Below are 15,381 nucleotides of genomic sequence, written 5' to 3'. Positions count from 1 at the left end.
GACATGACTGCATCTCACACATTTAATGTGAATATTTTGTTTTGTTTTGTCTTTAGGAAACTTACAAAATGTGTAAAGAATTTTCACACAAAAACTGGCTAGTATTCTACAAAGAAAATGGGTAAGCTCTTTGTTACAGAAGATTTAAACTGGGATCCTTATTTTGTCCACTCTCTTTCCTCATTTAATTATATTTTCTTATTTTACAACCAGTGTAACCAAATTGCAAATGTTTTATTAAAAGTAACTCTTCCCACATTGTAGAGCATTTAAAAACAGACCTAAGAACAGATAGTGCTTGGGGTGCCTGGGTGGCTCAATTGGTTAAACTTCCAACTCTTAATTTCAGCTCAGGTCATGAACTCTGGGTTGTGAGATGAGTCCTGTGTCCAGCTCTGTGCTGGGTGCTTAAGATTCTCTCTCTCCCTCTGCCTCCCCCTCCCCGTTGTCTCAATTGCCATTTTTCTTTGTTATTATTTAGTCTTGAACACCTTCTTCTTAGCATTGCATGATAGATCATGAAATGACTGTGCCGTCATTACTCAACCATTATCCTCACCATTTCCTTTCAGATAGCTTTCTTCTCCTCTTTCAGGAACACCCTGACTGTGCTGGATGTTCTAGAAGGGCGAACTCACACCATCTCACTTCCCATCAACCTCAAGACAGTTTTTCTTGTAGCAGAGGACAAGTGGCTTCTGGTGGAGGACAAAACAAACCAGTGGGTAGATCTACATAGAATCTCATGGAGTATACCATAGCTCAACCGTGTTTATCAGTTATCCAACATCCTTACTGTTCTGACATCCAGTGTCTGTCTTTTAACAATTTCTGAATTTGGCATCTCTGTAGGTGAAAGAAGAAAGGGAGGGGGAAAACTAAAATAACTAAAATTTAGAGAAAAACTAAAATAAATTAAATATTGCTTCACAGAGTAATTATGAAAGTGTTTCAGAGAATGACATTGAAATTAACAGTAAAAACATAATGACTTTTACGTAAAATCCATATTTCTTTGGATTTTTTTTCCTGTTAGTACATTGAGAACTCACAGTATTCTTGCCAAACTAGAGACACTTCAAAATAGATTTTTGATTTATCCTCTCTTCAGAGGGGAAGCTCTGTCCTAGAGCTGTTGCCTTTGGAGCTTCACAGAATTCACCCCTTAGAAGTTGGTTGCTCTTACTTAGTCATGTTCATGTTCATGTTCATGTTTGTGTTGCTTCCCCCCATTGGATTGTATACTTCTTGACGAAAGAGACATTATATGCACTTGGCATAAATAGGGTGCACACTAAATTTTGAGTCCCCCCCCCTCATGCATTACCTCCACTGGCCAAATACAGACTCTCTCTGCCCCTAGGGTGATAAGCAGAAGTATCCTTCTGCAAAAGATTTCTGGCCATTTATACATCCCTATTTTAGAATTCTTAAAAATAGGTAGATCAAGGGGATTACAGTGGTGAGGGCTTCTGTCCCTCAGCTAGTCACAAATAAGAGGCCAGATTCCCACTTAATTTGCTGGCTGATCAAACAGTCATATCAGTAGCAGGTTCCATGATAATGGGGGTGTGTTGCATTAGGGTTGCTTTTTTTTCCCCCCCAGCCCATCCCTTTATAGGAAGTGTTGGATTTTAGTTCCTATTTATTACTGCATTGTTATTTTGCACTACTCCCTATATAGAGACAGTGTTGAGAAGTTATTTGTTTATTCATGATGTAACTCTGAAATTGCAAATTATACTCAGAATATAAAAACAAGGCTTTGGAGTGTGTGGGGTGGGGGGTGTGGAATTCTGATTTTTCATAGGCTGGACTCACAATTATTAAAGAAGAAAAGCTTTTCACGTAAATGTTTTGTTTGTTTACAGGAAATATCTTTTAAGTAAGCCTGCACACATTGCATCTGAGGATAGTGGGGTTTGCCAGTTGTACGTGTTGAAAGAGGAGCCCCCTAGCACAGGATTTGGAGTTACACAAGGTAAATTCCCTGTTCTTTGTGCTTATGGCTGTATGGTACATGCTTACAGTCCTCTAGAATCATTTAAGAACAATAACATCAACATATGTTAAATTTATGCCCAAAGAGAGAACTTAGTAACTACATTAGAATTAGTAAACAAGAATATACAATCTTTTCAGTTCTGTCTTTGAATTTTTTGAACTGAGAAATCAGAATTTTTCTATACATTTAGGTTCCAAGTCCATTAGTCTTTTAGGGTAGCGTCTTTTCTTTTTTTTACACAGACCCTCAGGATTTCTACTTAATTCATCACCATTTGGGGGCAGTGAATAGTACTTAGAAAAAAAACTAAAACATACCATTACTGGGTTGGATCAGTTTCATGTCTTTCCTGCAGGATGCTATTAATGATAATAGGTATTGCTAATCAAATTTTGAATTCAGTAAATACTTGCATTCACTTAGAGAAGATGCCTTGATTGTAAAAACTGACTTTTCTCAAACAAAAGGCCATGAATATAATTTAAAGTGTTTTCTCTTTTTTAACTTGTGCTTTTCTGTTCGAGTTGGCAAGAATGAAATCTTGCAAAAATTAATTCCTGGAGCATTTTAGGGGCATATGGTATCTAATGTTTCTCTGACACCTCAGAAGCAGATCTCAGCATACCTCATACAATTTCAAGTGATCAACTATCATCTGAAAATCTGAGTTCAGCTGTCGGACAAAAGATTGCCTCTCCTAACCGAATTCTCTCAGATGAGAATAGTTATGCTACAGTTGTTATCGGCTTCCCAGATCTTATGGTAAGCACCAGTTTTTCTCAATTATTGAATAAATATTTCTTCTTCCAGTTTAGCCTATAATCTGTAAGGCTATTTGAGGGTTAGTTAAAAATGTAATGATATTCTGGTAAACATTTCGGATCAAGTCTATATTCCAAATCAGTCATTAGAAAATGCATTCTACCTATAGAGTTTCATTGCTTTTTTAAAACTAACATTTAAAGGGTAATGAAAAAAAATAATAAAAAATAAAATAAAGGGTAATGTAATTATGTAATTTAATAAGGGGAAACCAGTATTCTCCGTACGAGTCTGTGTGACACAGTGAAATGTTTAACCTACTGACTGTAATTTTACATCATGTTGTCTTTATGTGTGCTCATGTAATCTGTCAAGAGAAACATTTGAAACTAACAAAATAACATGTCTTCTAGAATCTTTTAAAGTTTGGGGGGCTCTCATTCCTGTAGATTAAATGTTTTTAACACTCATGAACATCAGTTCACTTTCCATTGAGTTTTGCTCTGATTTATCATATCTTTGCAGAATCCAGATTATGGTGATAGTTCCAACTTAATTTGCTCTTAGGTGGTCCCTTCTGCTGTTATGTACTGTTATCTGTAAAGAAGAGGCTATTTGTAATTGACTTCAGGTGAAATGAGACAGCATCTTCTCCTAATGGAAATGGGGGAAAATTAAATATAAAGGTTATTTAAGTCTAAGATGCCATCTAATAACCTTAGATGTAGCTCCATGTATTTTGATTTAACATTTAATTTTCATAATTTCCTTTGTAGCTTTTATTTTTTAATAGAATCATTTAAAGATAAAAATATGGGCTCTGCTTGATGGTACACCAATCTCACATAATCTCAGATTTTTAACGTAATTAATGAATGGTGACTATTTCAGGGTGTAAGACAGCTGAAATCCAAAACACAGTGGATAATATGTGGCTTAGGATTTTGCCATATGTCTTCCTAATTATCAAGTAAAAAGCTTTTGCTATGGTATTATATAACTGAAAATGAAACATGTTGTTGGAATATAGTATCTACAGCAGCCTTGACTAAATGAGAGTTGTGTTTAATATGCTTTCTCAGTGATTGCTGCCATCAGTAGGGAAAATACTAGAGCTATATTTCTGAAGGTGGAATCATTTAAAATATTGATCTTCTGATTGAAGAAATTAGTATAGAAATATAATGTTACTGTAAAAAAGGGTTAGAAAGTAAAAGTATTTGGCACTGAGTATAAGACACTTTGTATTAACCCTGTAGAAATCCTTTATAGCTGGTAGGACTAGTGACCTTGTTAAATTAAAAGTTCTATCCCCCTGGGGCGCCTGGCGTTAAACGTCTGCCTTCGGCTCAGGTCATGATCCCAGGGTCCTAAAATTGAGCCCCACATTGGGCTCCCTGCTCGGTGGGGAGCCTGCTTCTCCCTCTCCCACTCCCCCTGCTTGTGTTCCCTCTCTCGCTGTCTCTCTCTCTGTCAAATAAATAAATAAAATCTTTAAAAAAAAAAAAAAGTTCTGTCCCCCCTACTTAGTATGGTAACCAACACGTAGGTGTTAGTGAATATTTGTTAAATGAAAGACTAGGGTCAGTTAGGCAGCCTTTCAACATTCTATGATAAAATCATATTTTTTAGACCCTAATACAAAAATCAGGCATTGCACTATTCTAAACCCTTTCATGCATGACAGTTTTTAAAACAATTTTATAAGGTTTTATAGATGAAGAAACAGAAACAGAGAAAGATGTATCCCCTCGTCCACAAAAATTATGAGTAAAGGAGCTGGGATTTGAGGTCAAGGATGACTTAACCCTCAAACCTGTATCCTTTCTCCTGTACCACAGTGCCTTTCTGCTTTTATGTGAATTTCTTTTGACTCTTCATAAAGCTATCAATAAAGGGATATGTCACCTATCAACTTTTCATAGCATTATCCGAGGCACCTAAATTATTATTAACTTATTATCACTTCCTTAACCTAATGCCAAATAGCCATAAAAACCTATAGCAAATATCATCCTCAATAGTGAAACATTAAAAGCATTCCTTTTAATATCAAGAATAACACAAGATACTCACCATCATCACTTCTATTAAACACTCTACTGAGCATCTCAGATATGATCCATAACAAAATTTTTGATAAATTGAATTTCATCAAAATTTAACACTTCAGCTCTATAAGAGACACTGTTAAGAGAATGAAAAGATATGGCTGGGAAAAAATATTGGCAAGTCATACTTCCAACAAAGGACTTGTATCTAGAACACACAAAGATTTCTTAAAACTCAAGAGCAAGAAAACAAATAATCCAATATAGAAAATGGGCAAACAGTGGCTCAGTGTGAGGTGTCAGAGGTCAGAAGCTGAGCAGGTGAGGACATCCCAGATGGGGAAGGGTGTAACCACCAGTGATCGTAACAAACTCCAGGCAGGATGCAGACAGTGCCTCTGAGGAGGTAGAGGTAGCCTGGTGTAGGATTTAGGAGCCCAAGTAAGGTGAGGAGGGCGTCCCTCCATGAGCGTAGCCCAGCGTGGACTATTAGGACCAAGCAGAGTAAGGAAGGCATTTGCTTGCGAGGGAAAGTTAGTAGTGGGATGGGATATGAGTCGCATTCAGTGGAACTGAGCAAGAAAGTAAATATATTAAAGATAATGAAGTCTAGTTTCTCATTGTTGGAGAAGGGAGAGTTATAGATGGAGAAAGGAACACTAGAATGAATCTTACAGTCGTTGCATTGGAATTGAATCTATTTGTGTGAACTCACAGTTTTCATTATATTTAGATAGATATAGAAATACCAAGGTAAATGTGAAAAAAAAGGCAAAAGACTTGAACAGATGATTTAAGAGAATACAGAGATTAAGTACATGAAAAGATGTTCAACATCATTAGTCATTTGGGAAATGCAAAGTAAAATCACAATAAGACACTACTACATGGCTAACATAAAAAAATACTGACAATATCAAATACTGACAAGGGTGCAGAGCAAATCCAACTCTCATACAATTTTTTGAAAGAGCAAAGACAAAACAATAATCAAGATGTTCCTGAAGAAGAACCAAATAGAGGCAAAGATACTTGCCCTACTAAATTTCAAGGCTTATTATAAAGCTTCAGTAACTAAGACAATGGTGGACGTAGGAGTAGAAAAATAAATAAGAGAGTGGAATGAAGTGCCCAGCAACAGATGCATGCATATTCAGAACTTCATTTTATAATAGCAATGTTGATCAGTGCTGTTTGGTATTTGATGGTATTTGGACAGTTAGCTATCTGTGTGAAAAAGGATGAATATGAATCTCTGCCTCATGCCATTCACAAAAATAAATCCCAAATGGGTTAAGGACTTAAATGTGAAAGACAAAACTTTAAAACGTTTAGAGAATACATAGGAGAATATTTATGATCTTGGGGTAGGGAAGGATAAATACATATATGGTAAAAATTGTAAGTAAAGCTAGAGAGAAAAAATACACAAAATTCCAGAAGAGTTCTAAACATCTAGGGCAGACAGAAGGAAATACGAATGGAAAGGCACACTCAGGTACTTCAGAATGCTGGTAATGCCAGAGAGTAGATGTAGTAGAGATTTATTTCATTTTTAAACTGACTATATTGTTATATTCCCTCTATTTAGTTATAATTCATTTCAACATAAAAAATATGTTGTATATTTCACATTTGCCTGAAAAATATGATTGTTGGTAAAGCAGCTATTTTCTATACGAAATTCAAAAAGGTTAAGAAGTAATTTGATTTTCTTATACTTGTGAAATATAAGTTTACCACTGGTATCCGCTTAAAGGGCTGCATTGTACCAGGTGTGGTGAATGTAGTTTATAGTACAGTTGGCTCTTGAACAACATGGGGGTTAGGGACACTGACCTCCTTCACACAGTTAAAACTCCATGAATAACTTTTGACTCCCCCAAACTTAACTACTAATAGCCTACCGTTGACTGGCAGCCTTACTGATAAACAGTCGATTAGCACACATTTTGTATGTTATGAACATTATATATGTACAATAAAGTAAGCTGGAGAAAAGAAAATGTCATTAAAATCATAAGGAAAAGAAAACACATTTACTGTACTGTAAAAAATCCATATGTAAGTGGACCTGCACGGTTCAAACCCGTGTTGTTCAAGGGTCAACTATATTTCAGTACTTCTTTTTTTTTTTTTTTTTTTTTTAAGTAGGCTCCATGCCCAGCATGGAACACAGTGTGGGGCTTGATCTCACGACCCTGAGATCAACACCTGAGCTGAGATCAAGTGTCGGATGCTTTACTGACTGAGCCAGCCACCCCTATATTCAGTACTTTAATCTTTTCTTTCTTTCAGTCACCCAGTGAAGTCTATTCTTGGAGAAGGCCATCATCCTTGCATAAACCAAGTGTCACTGACAGAACATTCTATGGAGAAAAGAAGAAAAGTGAAACTCCAAAACAGAGCAATTGTGTGACTCTTTTAGATACTAATCAGATAGTCAGGATTCTGCCCCCGGGAGAAGTCCCTCTAAAAGATGTCTACCCAAAAGGTAAGAAATTTACCAATTCCTAATTTGCTGAGGTAGTGAAAGTAGTTTGCTTTGGGTAGGGATATTTAATTTATCATTATCATTCTGTATGTATAAATGTGAATAATTCTACCAGGGTCTAGTAGCTAAAAAGACCTGTGTGTGCTCAGAAAGTTTTCACTCAGTTTCTCGCAGTGTATGGTAGAAGTCACTGCTGTTAAAACTCTTCTTCCTTTGCCTTACAATCTATACAATAACTTTACTTAGAAGATGTTTTCAAATAGACTTTTAAAAATTATTAGACCATCAGGCCCAGAAAATGGGGCCAGCTATGATGAAAGGCCAGAGACTCATGCAGACTGATCCCCTCAGCAGCGCTCTCAGGGTCATCTTATATTTATTACTGCAAAACATAGGTCAGGGCCTGTGCCGATCACTTTTCCTTGTATACGTTTATTTACTATTCAAATCCCCATTCTGTCATCAGTGTACTCTCGAACTTGTATGCAGGGAGGCAGACAAAGGGAGGTAAGAAGGCATGCCAAGGGCCGCCCCACCAGTGGCCAGCAGAGCCCAGATGTGCACCAGGTCTTCCAGTCCCAAGCCTAGGGCTGTTCTCGCTGAACCACGTGGGCTTTCACCATAATGGATCATTATGAAAATGTTTGCTCGTTGAGCCACTGTTTGTTATTTGCATCATAGTGGTAGTAACATGTTGTCCTGTGTTTACATTCGTTATTATCACTGTGGACTTAATAAATATAATGCTAAATGTATTATAATCTATTACTGGGTTGACAAGTCCTGGTTATATGATGGTATTTAGAATTAGTTCCTTCCAAAGAAATCACCATTTCCTCAAAATGTTTCTTAAGGTAGAAGAAGCAGGTGAATAAAGTGACAGTCTCAGTACAGTGCTATGACAGGAATATTCACAAGGTGTCTACAAAAGGAGAAGCTTATAGTCCAGACTGGTGATCATGAGCTGACCCTTGAAAAGATGAATGGGACTGAATCAAATGAAGGAATTGTTTCAGAAAGGGGGAACCCTTTGTGAAAGGTACAGGGGCATGACACCATCCCAGGAAATACAAGAAATTCTGTACTAGAATTCAGTGTACCCAGGAGTCTACCTTGATACTTCTTCTCCCTCATCCTCTCTATCTAATCTCATCATAAATTACCATGTCCTTTTTTTTTTTTTTTACACTTTTCCAACGAGTATTTATTATTAGTTAAGCCATGATTCAGAATCCCAGGGTGGGGATCACCATGCACCCAGGTCCCCCTTCACCTCCCTGGGAGAAGGAGGGAGGACAGAGGAGAGGTGGGTGAAGCCAGTTCAGATCTTCCCAGGAAACGTGCCTTCTGCCCGCCGGTCGTCCCAGGCTGATACCCAGGATATGGGGCAGAGGGACTTGTACACACGACGGTACCATTCGCACACGGAGACATCACCCCCTTTAGCAGTCATTGCCTTCTCACAGCAGTGGAAGTCCAGGTAGTTCTGCCAGCAGTTTCTGGTCTGGTTCTGGTTGGGGAAGCGGCTGTCAAAAGGGGCGGTCTGGTAGTTCTTGATTTTGGTCTTGATGTCTTTTGCCATGGTGCTGATTCTAAACACACCACAGCAGCACCTCGCAGCTCAATGTGATCCTCAGCAGAGACGCCAGAGCCGGACCATACCGTGTCCTTTTGATACAACCTCACTAATATATTTTGATTCCACGTACTTGACTAGAGTTCTCTTACCAACATCCAAATCACCGCCATCTTGCACTAGAATATTCAACAGCCTCCTGACGTTTCCTCTTCCACTCTTTCTCCATCCTACCCATTCTCCATGCATCAGACAGAGTGATATTTTTAAAGTATGCCTTTGTTCTTATTAAGGTTCAGTTTATATATAGTTCAGTTTGTATATAGTTGAGTGAGTTTGACAAACACATACAGTTGTGTAACCATCACCATAACTGACAAAGAACAGTTCCATCTCCCCAAAAACCTCCCCCATGCTACTTTGCGGTCAGCCTCTCCACCTCCTCCCTATCCCCTGACCGAACTGATTTCTGGTCTTATGGATTTGCCTTTTCCAGAACGTTCATATAAATGGCATCATACAGTATATGTTCTTTCAAGTCTGATTTCTTTCACCTAATATCATGATATTGTTGCCTGTGCCAGTAGTTCATTTTATTGCCACGTAGTAGTCACTTGTGTGATTGTGCACACTTTGTCTATTCATTCACAAGTTGGTGGATAGTTGGATCATTTCCACTTTTTGACAATAATGAATAAGGCTATTATGAACTTTTGTGCACAAATCTTTAAGTGAACATAAGTCTCTGCTTCACTTGGGTAAATACGTTGGAATGGCATTTTTATATTATATGATAGAACTGTCAAACTGCTTAACAAAGTGACAATACCTTTTGCATTCCTATCAGCAATGAAGGAGAGTTCTAGTTCTGCTGCCTCCTTGCCAGTACTTGGTAACCAGTCTTTCACCATTCTAGTAGTTGTGCAGCAGTATCTCATTATGATTTTAATTTGCATTTTCCCCAGTGCCTAATGATGTTGAGCATCTTGTCATGTGTACCTTCCTTAGTGAAATGTCCCAGATTTTTTGCCCTTGGGTTATTTGGGTGACTTTTTTTAAAGAGTTTTATGTGTTCCTTATATATTCTGGGTACAAGTCCACTATCAAATATTCTTTTCAAACATTTTCTCCCATTTTGATGAAGGGAAAATTTCCCTTCTAGAAATTTTGTAGTTTTAGATTTTACATTTAAGGTTCCATTTTGAGATAATTTTTTTTATATGGTGCAAGGTGTGGATTGAGACTCATTGTTTTGTATGCAGATATTCACTTGTTCCAGCACCATTTGCTGGAAGATCTGTCCTTTCTCCGTTGAATTTCAGCAGTTGGACCTCTGCTCAGAATCAACTGACCACACATGTTGGGGTCTATTTTTGTATTTTCTATTGTGTTCCATTGATCTCTGTGTCTATCCCTTCACTAATAGCACACTCGATTACTTTCTAGCTTTGACACTACCCTATAGTGAGTGTCAAAATCAGGTAGTATAGATCTTCTAACTTTTGATAGGGATCAGTGGATAGAAAACTACTAAAAGGAAATCAAGGAAAAGGAACACTTCTGGCTAAATTAACCCTGGAGGATTCCTGCTGAAGGCAGGCCAGTGTGATTAGACCTTACCTCGGGGATGGTGGAGGATGAGGAACCTGATCACATGTGGAGGGTGGGGGATTCTAGTTAAACTGACCTAGCAGGACTCTTGCTAAAAGTGAACAGTAGAGAGATGAATACAGAAGCCTAAAAGTTGGGGCCTATTTGGGAAGAGGATCCAGAAGAGACTGACTAGAGTTTGGTCAAAGGAGATGATCTTTGTCATCATCCACGTTGATAGCTCCTTCATTTACTTCCACTGCTGAACACTGTAGTTTATTCATCAGGTCTCTGTTGATGTACACTTAGGTTCTTTCCAGTTTTTGCTATTAGAGATAATAGGCAATGAATATCCTTGTACCCCTCTCCTTGTGTACATGCTAAGAATTCATAGGGGATATATCTAAGAGTAGAATTACCAAATTGTTTCCCAATGTTGTTCCAGCCTCATAAAAGAGGTCCTGACGCTCCCCATCCTTATCTACTCTTGTAGGGATCAGACCTTCTATTGTGGTTTCAGTTTATCTTTCCCTAATTTTTAATAACTTTGAGAATTTTTTCATATGTTGTGATTTACTCTTCTGAGAATTGCCTGTTTATATCTTTTACAATTTTTCTCTTCGTTGCTAGGAGTTTTATTTCCCCTCATTTGTTTAAGTAGTATTCCTTAAATATTTCAAATATACATAAAGTGCTTAGGATGGTGTCTGGCACATAGGAAGAATTTTATAAATGTGAGCTGTTAAAAAAAAAAATTCCTAAGAGAATGACGAAGGGAGATCCCAGGAGGATAGCTGTGCACAGGCCTAGGTATCAACCAGTTCAGATGAGGATACATGAGAAAGTAGTAAATATATGGCTAACAAGCATTAATTATAAGGAACAAAAATAATAAAAGTTTGTGAAATTTTAAGAAGCATATATCAAAACTATGAGACAATTATAATCCACAAGTTAGGAGAGGAGTGACCGATGTTAAAGTTTTCTAAGTGCCTTACATTGTTCAGGAGGAAGGATACAATATTGATTAAGTTTGTATGAGTTAGGGATAGAGTATATAACTTCCAGAGTAGTAGAGGAAAGATTAGGGCATAAGAAATCTTTGCTCTGGTTAAGAAGCAATCTTTGAGCTGACACTGGTATAAAAAGTAGTTTGGCTTTTTTTTTTTTTTAAGTAAATAGAATCCAACCATCTGATTAGTCTGGAACTAATGTATATCAGCCTTTTATTAAAGAAATCAATAGAAACTATAAAGGCTATTCTGGTGGCTTTCACAAAGATGGCATAACTTTTGTTTAATGCAGACAGGGAGAGATTTACTGCTTTATTCCAGTCTTTTTCCCCCCCTAGTTGTTAGTTGCTTTTTCTTTTCTTTTTTCTTTTCTTTTTTCTTTTCTTTTCTTTTTCTTTCTTTCTTTCTTTATTTCTTTCTTTCTTTGTTTCTTTCTTTCTTTCTTTCTTTCTTTCTTTCTTTCTTTCTTTCTTTTCTTTCTTTCTTTCTTTCTTTTCTTTCTTTCTTTCTTTCTTTCTTTCTTTCTTTCTTTCTTTCTTTCTTTCTTTCTTTCTTTCTTTCTTTTTTTTATCACAGACCTCAATTCTTCAAACACAAAATAACAACTCTGGATTCAAAGTGATACTCTCTGTTTTGAAAGATTTGGCATTGGAGCTATTGCAGGCCACACATCACTCTTAATCTGTGAACACAGAAGTGCATTAAACTTGGTAGTTAACAGATGTACATCAAATTACATTGCTAAAAGGAGTGAATTTTTTAATATAATTTCATCTTCCCTCCAAATGTGTTTTCAGTTGTTTTGTCTGACAACTCTTAAACCTCCTCCTAACCTTGGTGCTGCGCACAGAAGCTGTCCCCACTGTTCCCGGGAACTATTCAGTAAACACGCAGCCATTGACTTCCCTTTAGTCATTAGTGAACTCATCCTCATGCGTAGCTTACAGCTATCCTTGAAATCCACCTGGATTATACATGTAATGGAAATTTACTGAGCCTCTGTCCTCTGTACAGCATTGAAACGTTTAAAACGGATAGACAAGGATTTGGCCAAGTTTGGAGGGAAATCTGGCCGTGGTGTTCACTTCCTTAATTCAATCATGTATTCCGAGCTGATTCATTTTCAAATCAGTGAACGTCAATGCTGATTATTTTCCAAGTGCTCGCCATCACCACCACCACCACCACTCCCTTAATACTGCTTTGAAAAGTGCTTTATAGCCACAAAGTGCCTTTTCTGATATGTGAAAATATTTTTTAGCACCAGGAGTAAAATTCTTGCTTTCCTTTCTTGAAATAGACACAGCCATTACTGCATTTTCTCACTCTCTTTATGCCACGGAATTAATTTGCACAGTGAAAGAAAAGATATTTTAAAATAAGTTGGCTTACTGTGCTTTGCTTTCATGGGCCGTCTGAAAGCACTGGTGGCCATAGCTCAGCTTAATACTACTACTTATGAAAAAAAAAAAAAGCTCCCATGAGTGACAAGCCAAAATGTAAGTCGGTTAACGAGACAGCTCTAGTCATCCCAACCTCTTCAATAGCTGGTCATTTTTGGCAAAGAACCTGGGTCTATAAATAATTCAACCTACTTCGGCTAGGTCTTAGCAGCAGAAACTGTCAAAAGTGATATATGGTGCAAAACTTTATCCAAGACTGACCTTCTATCCCAGGCAGCATTTGCAGTGCCGGCTGTGTGCGACTGATGATAAGCATGCTTGTTTTATATAAATGGCCATCTAGGGACAGCCAATGCAGCTGGTGGTCAGGTTACCATAGTAACTCTCTTTTCTTACCCTCTGCTGTCCCTGGACATTACCTTCCTTTCCTCCTAACCCTCTGACCTCTGGCACTCCTCCTTGCCTTGCTCTGCTGCTCATACCTAGCCCCAAAGGCCCACGATGGGTTTTGTTTTGTTGTGTGTGTGTGTGTGGTTTGTTGTTGTTGTTTTTTTTAAGGAACTTTCCTCTTTCTGCTGTGGGCTCCTCAGATGAGACAGGAATCACATCTCCTTCTCTCTCCTCAGTGCTTTGTATAGTGTCTGGTGCCAAGTAAACCTAACCATGTTTGTTGAATAAATAAGACATATTTTGAGTTTTGAATTTTTCGGAGGGTCTACTCAAAAACCTCCGGCTGCAAACATTAAATAAAAATGCCAAGTTTCTTATTTTTTGTAAACTACGTTGGATAAATTCAGTATGAACATCCTGGATATCTCATTCTAACCTGAAGTTGTAATAAGGACAGACAACAAACAAAAATCTTTTAAAAGTATGGATTCTGGGGGCACCTGGGTGGCTCAGTCATTAAGTGTCTGCCTTCGGCTCAGGTCATGATCTCAGAGTCCTGGGATCGAGCCCCACATCAGGGAGCCTGCTTCTCCCTCTTCCACTCCCCCTGCTTGTGTTCCCTCTCTCGTTGTCTCTCTCTGTGTCAAAAAATAAATAAAATCTAAAAAAAAAAAAAAAAAGTATGGGTTCTGTGTAGGGGAGTTTTTTTTTTAAGAGACATTAATGGCCAGTATCTTCTAAAATGAGGCCATTTTAAAAATTGTTGCCCTAGGGTCAGCTTAGGCAGGAGCTATGTGGAGTGGTGGACAGAGCAGAGATTTCAAAGCCAGGAAGGCGTGGGTTTGAAAGCCATCTCCATCACTCTCTAGCTGTGTCGCCTCAAGCAGGTCACATTATCATCGCACCTCTATTAGCTTCAGCTTCCTCCTCACTCCAGCAGGAATCACGAGTCTTTGTGGTCAGGATTAAAAACACTGCCTATAAAGACTAAGCAGAGTTTCTGGGACACAGTAGTGGCAGCTAGTGATGATGAGTGGTGGTGCTCAGGGCTTTGGAAGAGAAGTCAGCAGACCCCTGGAATTGGCTGGGAAACAACTCCAGAATTAGAGGTGGGGGCCCTGGCCCCTCTATGTCATGCCCTCTCCTTCCCCCACCCTTTCATCCGTGATCCAGAGTCCTCATCCCACGGGCCCATCTTCACCACACCCTCTCCTGTCTTGGGGGGCCCTAATAATTACAGGTACCATGTGCTGAGCAGCTACTAATTAAATGCTTTCCAGTCACTAAATGCATCTAATCCTCAAAATAATGTCTATGATGCTCAGATGCTGTTGTTATCCCCATTTTACAAATGACAAAAGCAAGATAACTAACCTGACCAGCATAAAACACAGTTCAGAAATGTCAGAGCCAGTGGCCAGTCCGATACAAAGTGGGTGCTGCATCCCCTACATTGTACTGTCATTGTGACTTCCTAGGAAGGAAAAACAGAATTCAGGTGATGAAATCTTTTCAAATAAATTCAAAGTGCTAAAATGTCTCGTCTTGGAAAGCTAGCAAAGACAATGAAAAGGACTTAGGTCATTTTCTGACAGTGAGGAATCATGGCCTAATATGTATGTATTTGACAATCTTCATGTTTTGTTGACAAAAACATACCCTAGAGACTAGACTTGGCCCAGGACCTTGTCAGGTGGGTCTCAGAGCTCTGCCCTAGGCTACTGGTAACTTCATTACACTTTTAGCAACATTCATGCTTTCTTCTGGTCTTATTTTGGTATCATGCAGTAATTTAATACTCAGCTCATGTCATGACTTGTCTGCAGATGTGACCCCTCCGCAAACAGCTGGTTATATAGAAATCACTGACCTTCAATCAAAGAAACTCCGATATATCCCTGTTCCCAGGTAATCCACGTTCACCTTTGTTCTCAGTTCATATGTCAGATCAAAAGCAAGTCAAGTCTTACCAAGCACTCCGAATAAATGTGTGCTTTTGCCTCCTGAATAGCAGGCTCTTCTCCCCCCGCCCCCCCACCCCAGTTGCAGTTGGCTTGTATCTTGCTGCTGTTCTGCATGCTTTACTGCTATTTTTAT

At 38.4% G+C, this 15,381-nt stretch overlaps 2 protein-coding genes and 1 long non-coding RNA gene across 8 annotated transcripts in view; 1 reads left to right on the top strand and 2 right to left on the bottom strand.

The window, feature by feature from the left end:
- The window catches only part of VWA8 (von Willebrand factor A domain containing 8), a 342,103-nt gene that overhangs the window by 230,320 nt on the left and 96,402 nt on the right, over positions 1 to 15,381 (top strand). For 5 of the 6 annotated variants that reach the window (XR_003519024.2, XR_003519025.2, XM_027588720.2 and 2 more), the window contains 6 exons: positions 57 to 121; positions 596 to 721; positions 1,872 to 1,981; positions 2,613 to 2,767; positions 7,117 to 7,312; positions 15,111 to 15,192. Coding sequence is in view for 4 of the 6 variants with exons in the window: in XM_027588720.2 (XP_027444521.1) it covers positions 57 to 121; positions 596 to 721; positions 1,872 to 1,981; positions 2,613 to 2,767; positions 7,117 to 7,312; positions 15,111 to 15,192 (734 nt within the window). In the remaining 2 variants the exon portion in view is untranslated. The remainder of the gene's footprint in view (positions 1 to 56; positions 122 to 595; positions 722 to 1,871; positions 1,982 to 2,612; positions 2,768 to 7,116; positions 7,313 to 15,110; positions 15,193 to 15,381) is intronic. The other variant, XM_027588721.2, reaches the window with a different exon arrangement.
- On the bottom strand, positions 8,499 to 9,246 carry LOC113919493 (cytochrome c oxidase subunit 6B1-like). Its single transcript, XM_027588725.1, has one exon. It carries the CDS (start codon positions 8,892 to 8,894, stop codon positions 8,634 to 8,636), a length of 261 nt encoding a protein of 86 aa, XP_027444526.1. The 5' UTR covers positions 8,895 to 9,246; the 3' UTR covers positions 8,499 to 8,633.
- LOC113919495 overlaps positions 12,057 to 15,381 on the bottom strand; it is a 64,260-nt gene continuing 60,935 nt past the window's right edge. Inside the window, exons 3-4 of the long non-coding RNA XR_003519031.2 lie at positions 14,659 to 14,758; positions 12,057 to 12,173 (exon numbers count right to left, since the gene is read on the bottom strand). This is a non-coding gene — a long non-coding RNA (uncharacterized LOC113919495). The remainder of the gene's footprint in view (positions 12,174 to 14,658; positions 14,759 to 15,381) is intronic.

The sequence above is a fragment of the Zalophus californianus genome, chromosome 3 (genome assembly GCF_009762305.2).
Source record: "Zalophus californianus isolate mZalCal1 chromosome 3, mZalCal1.pri.v2, whole genome shotgun sequence".
NCBI lineage: Eukaryota > Metazoa > Chordata > Mammalia > Carnivora > Otariidae > Zalophus > Zalophus californianus.
The sequence above is the reverse complement of the archived record's forward strand: the minus strand, read 5'-3'. Positions and strand labels throughout refer to the sequence as shown.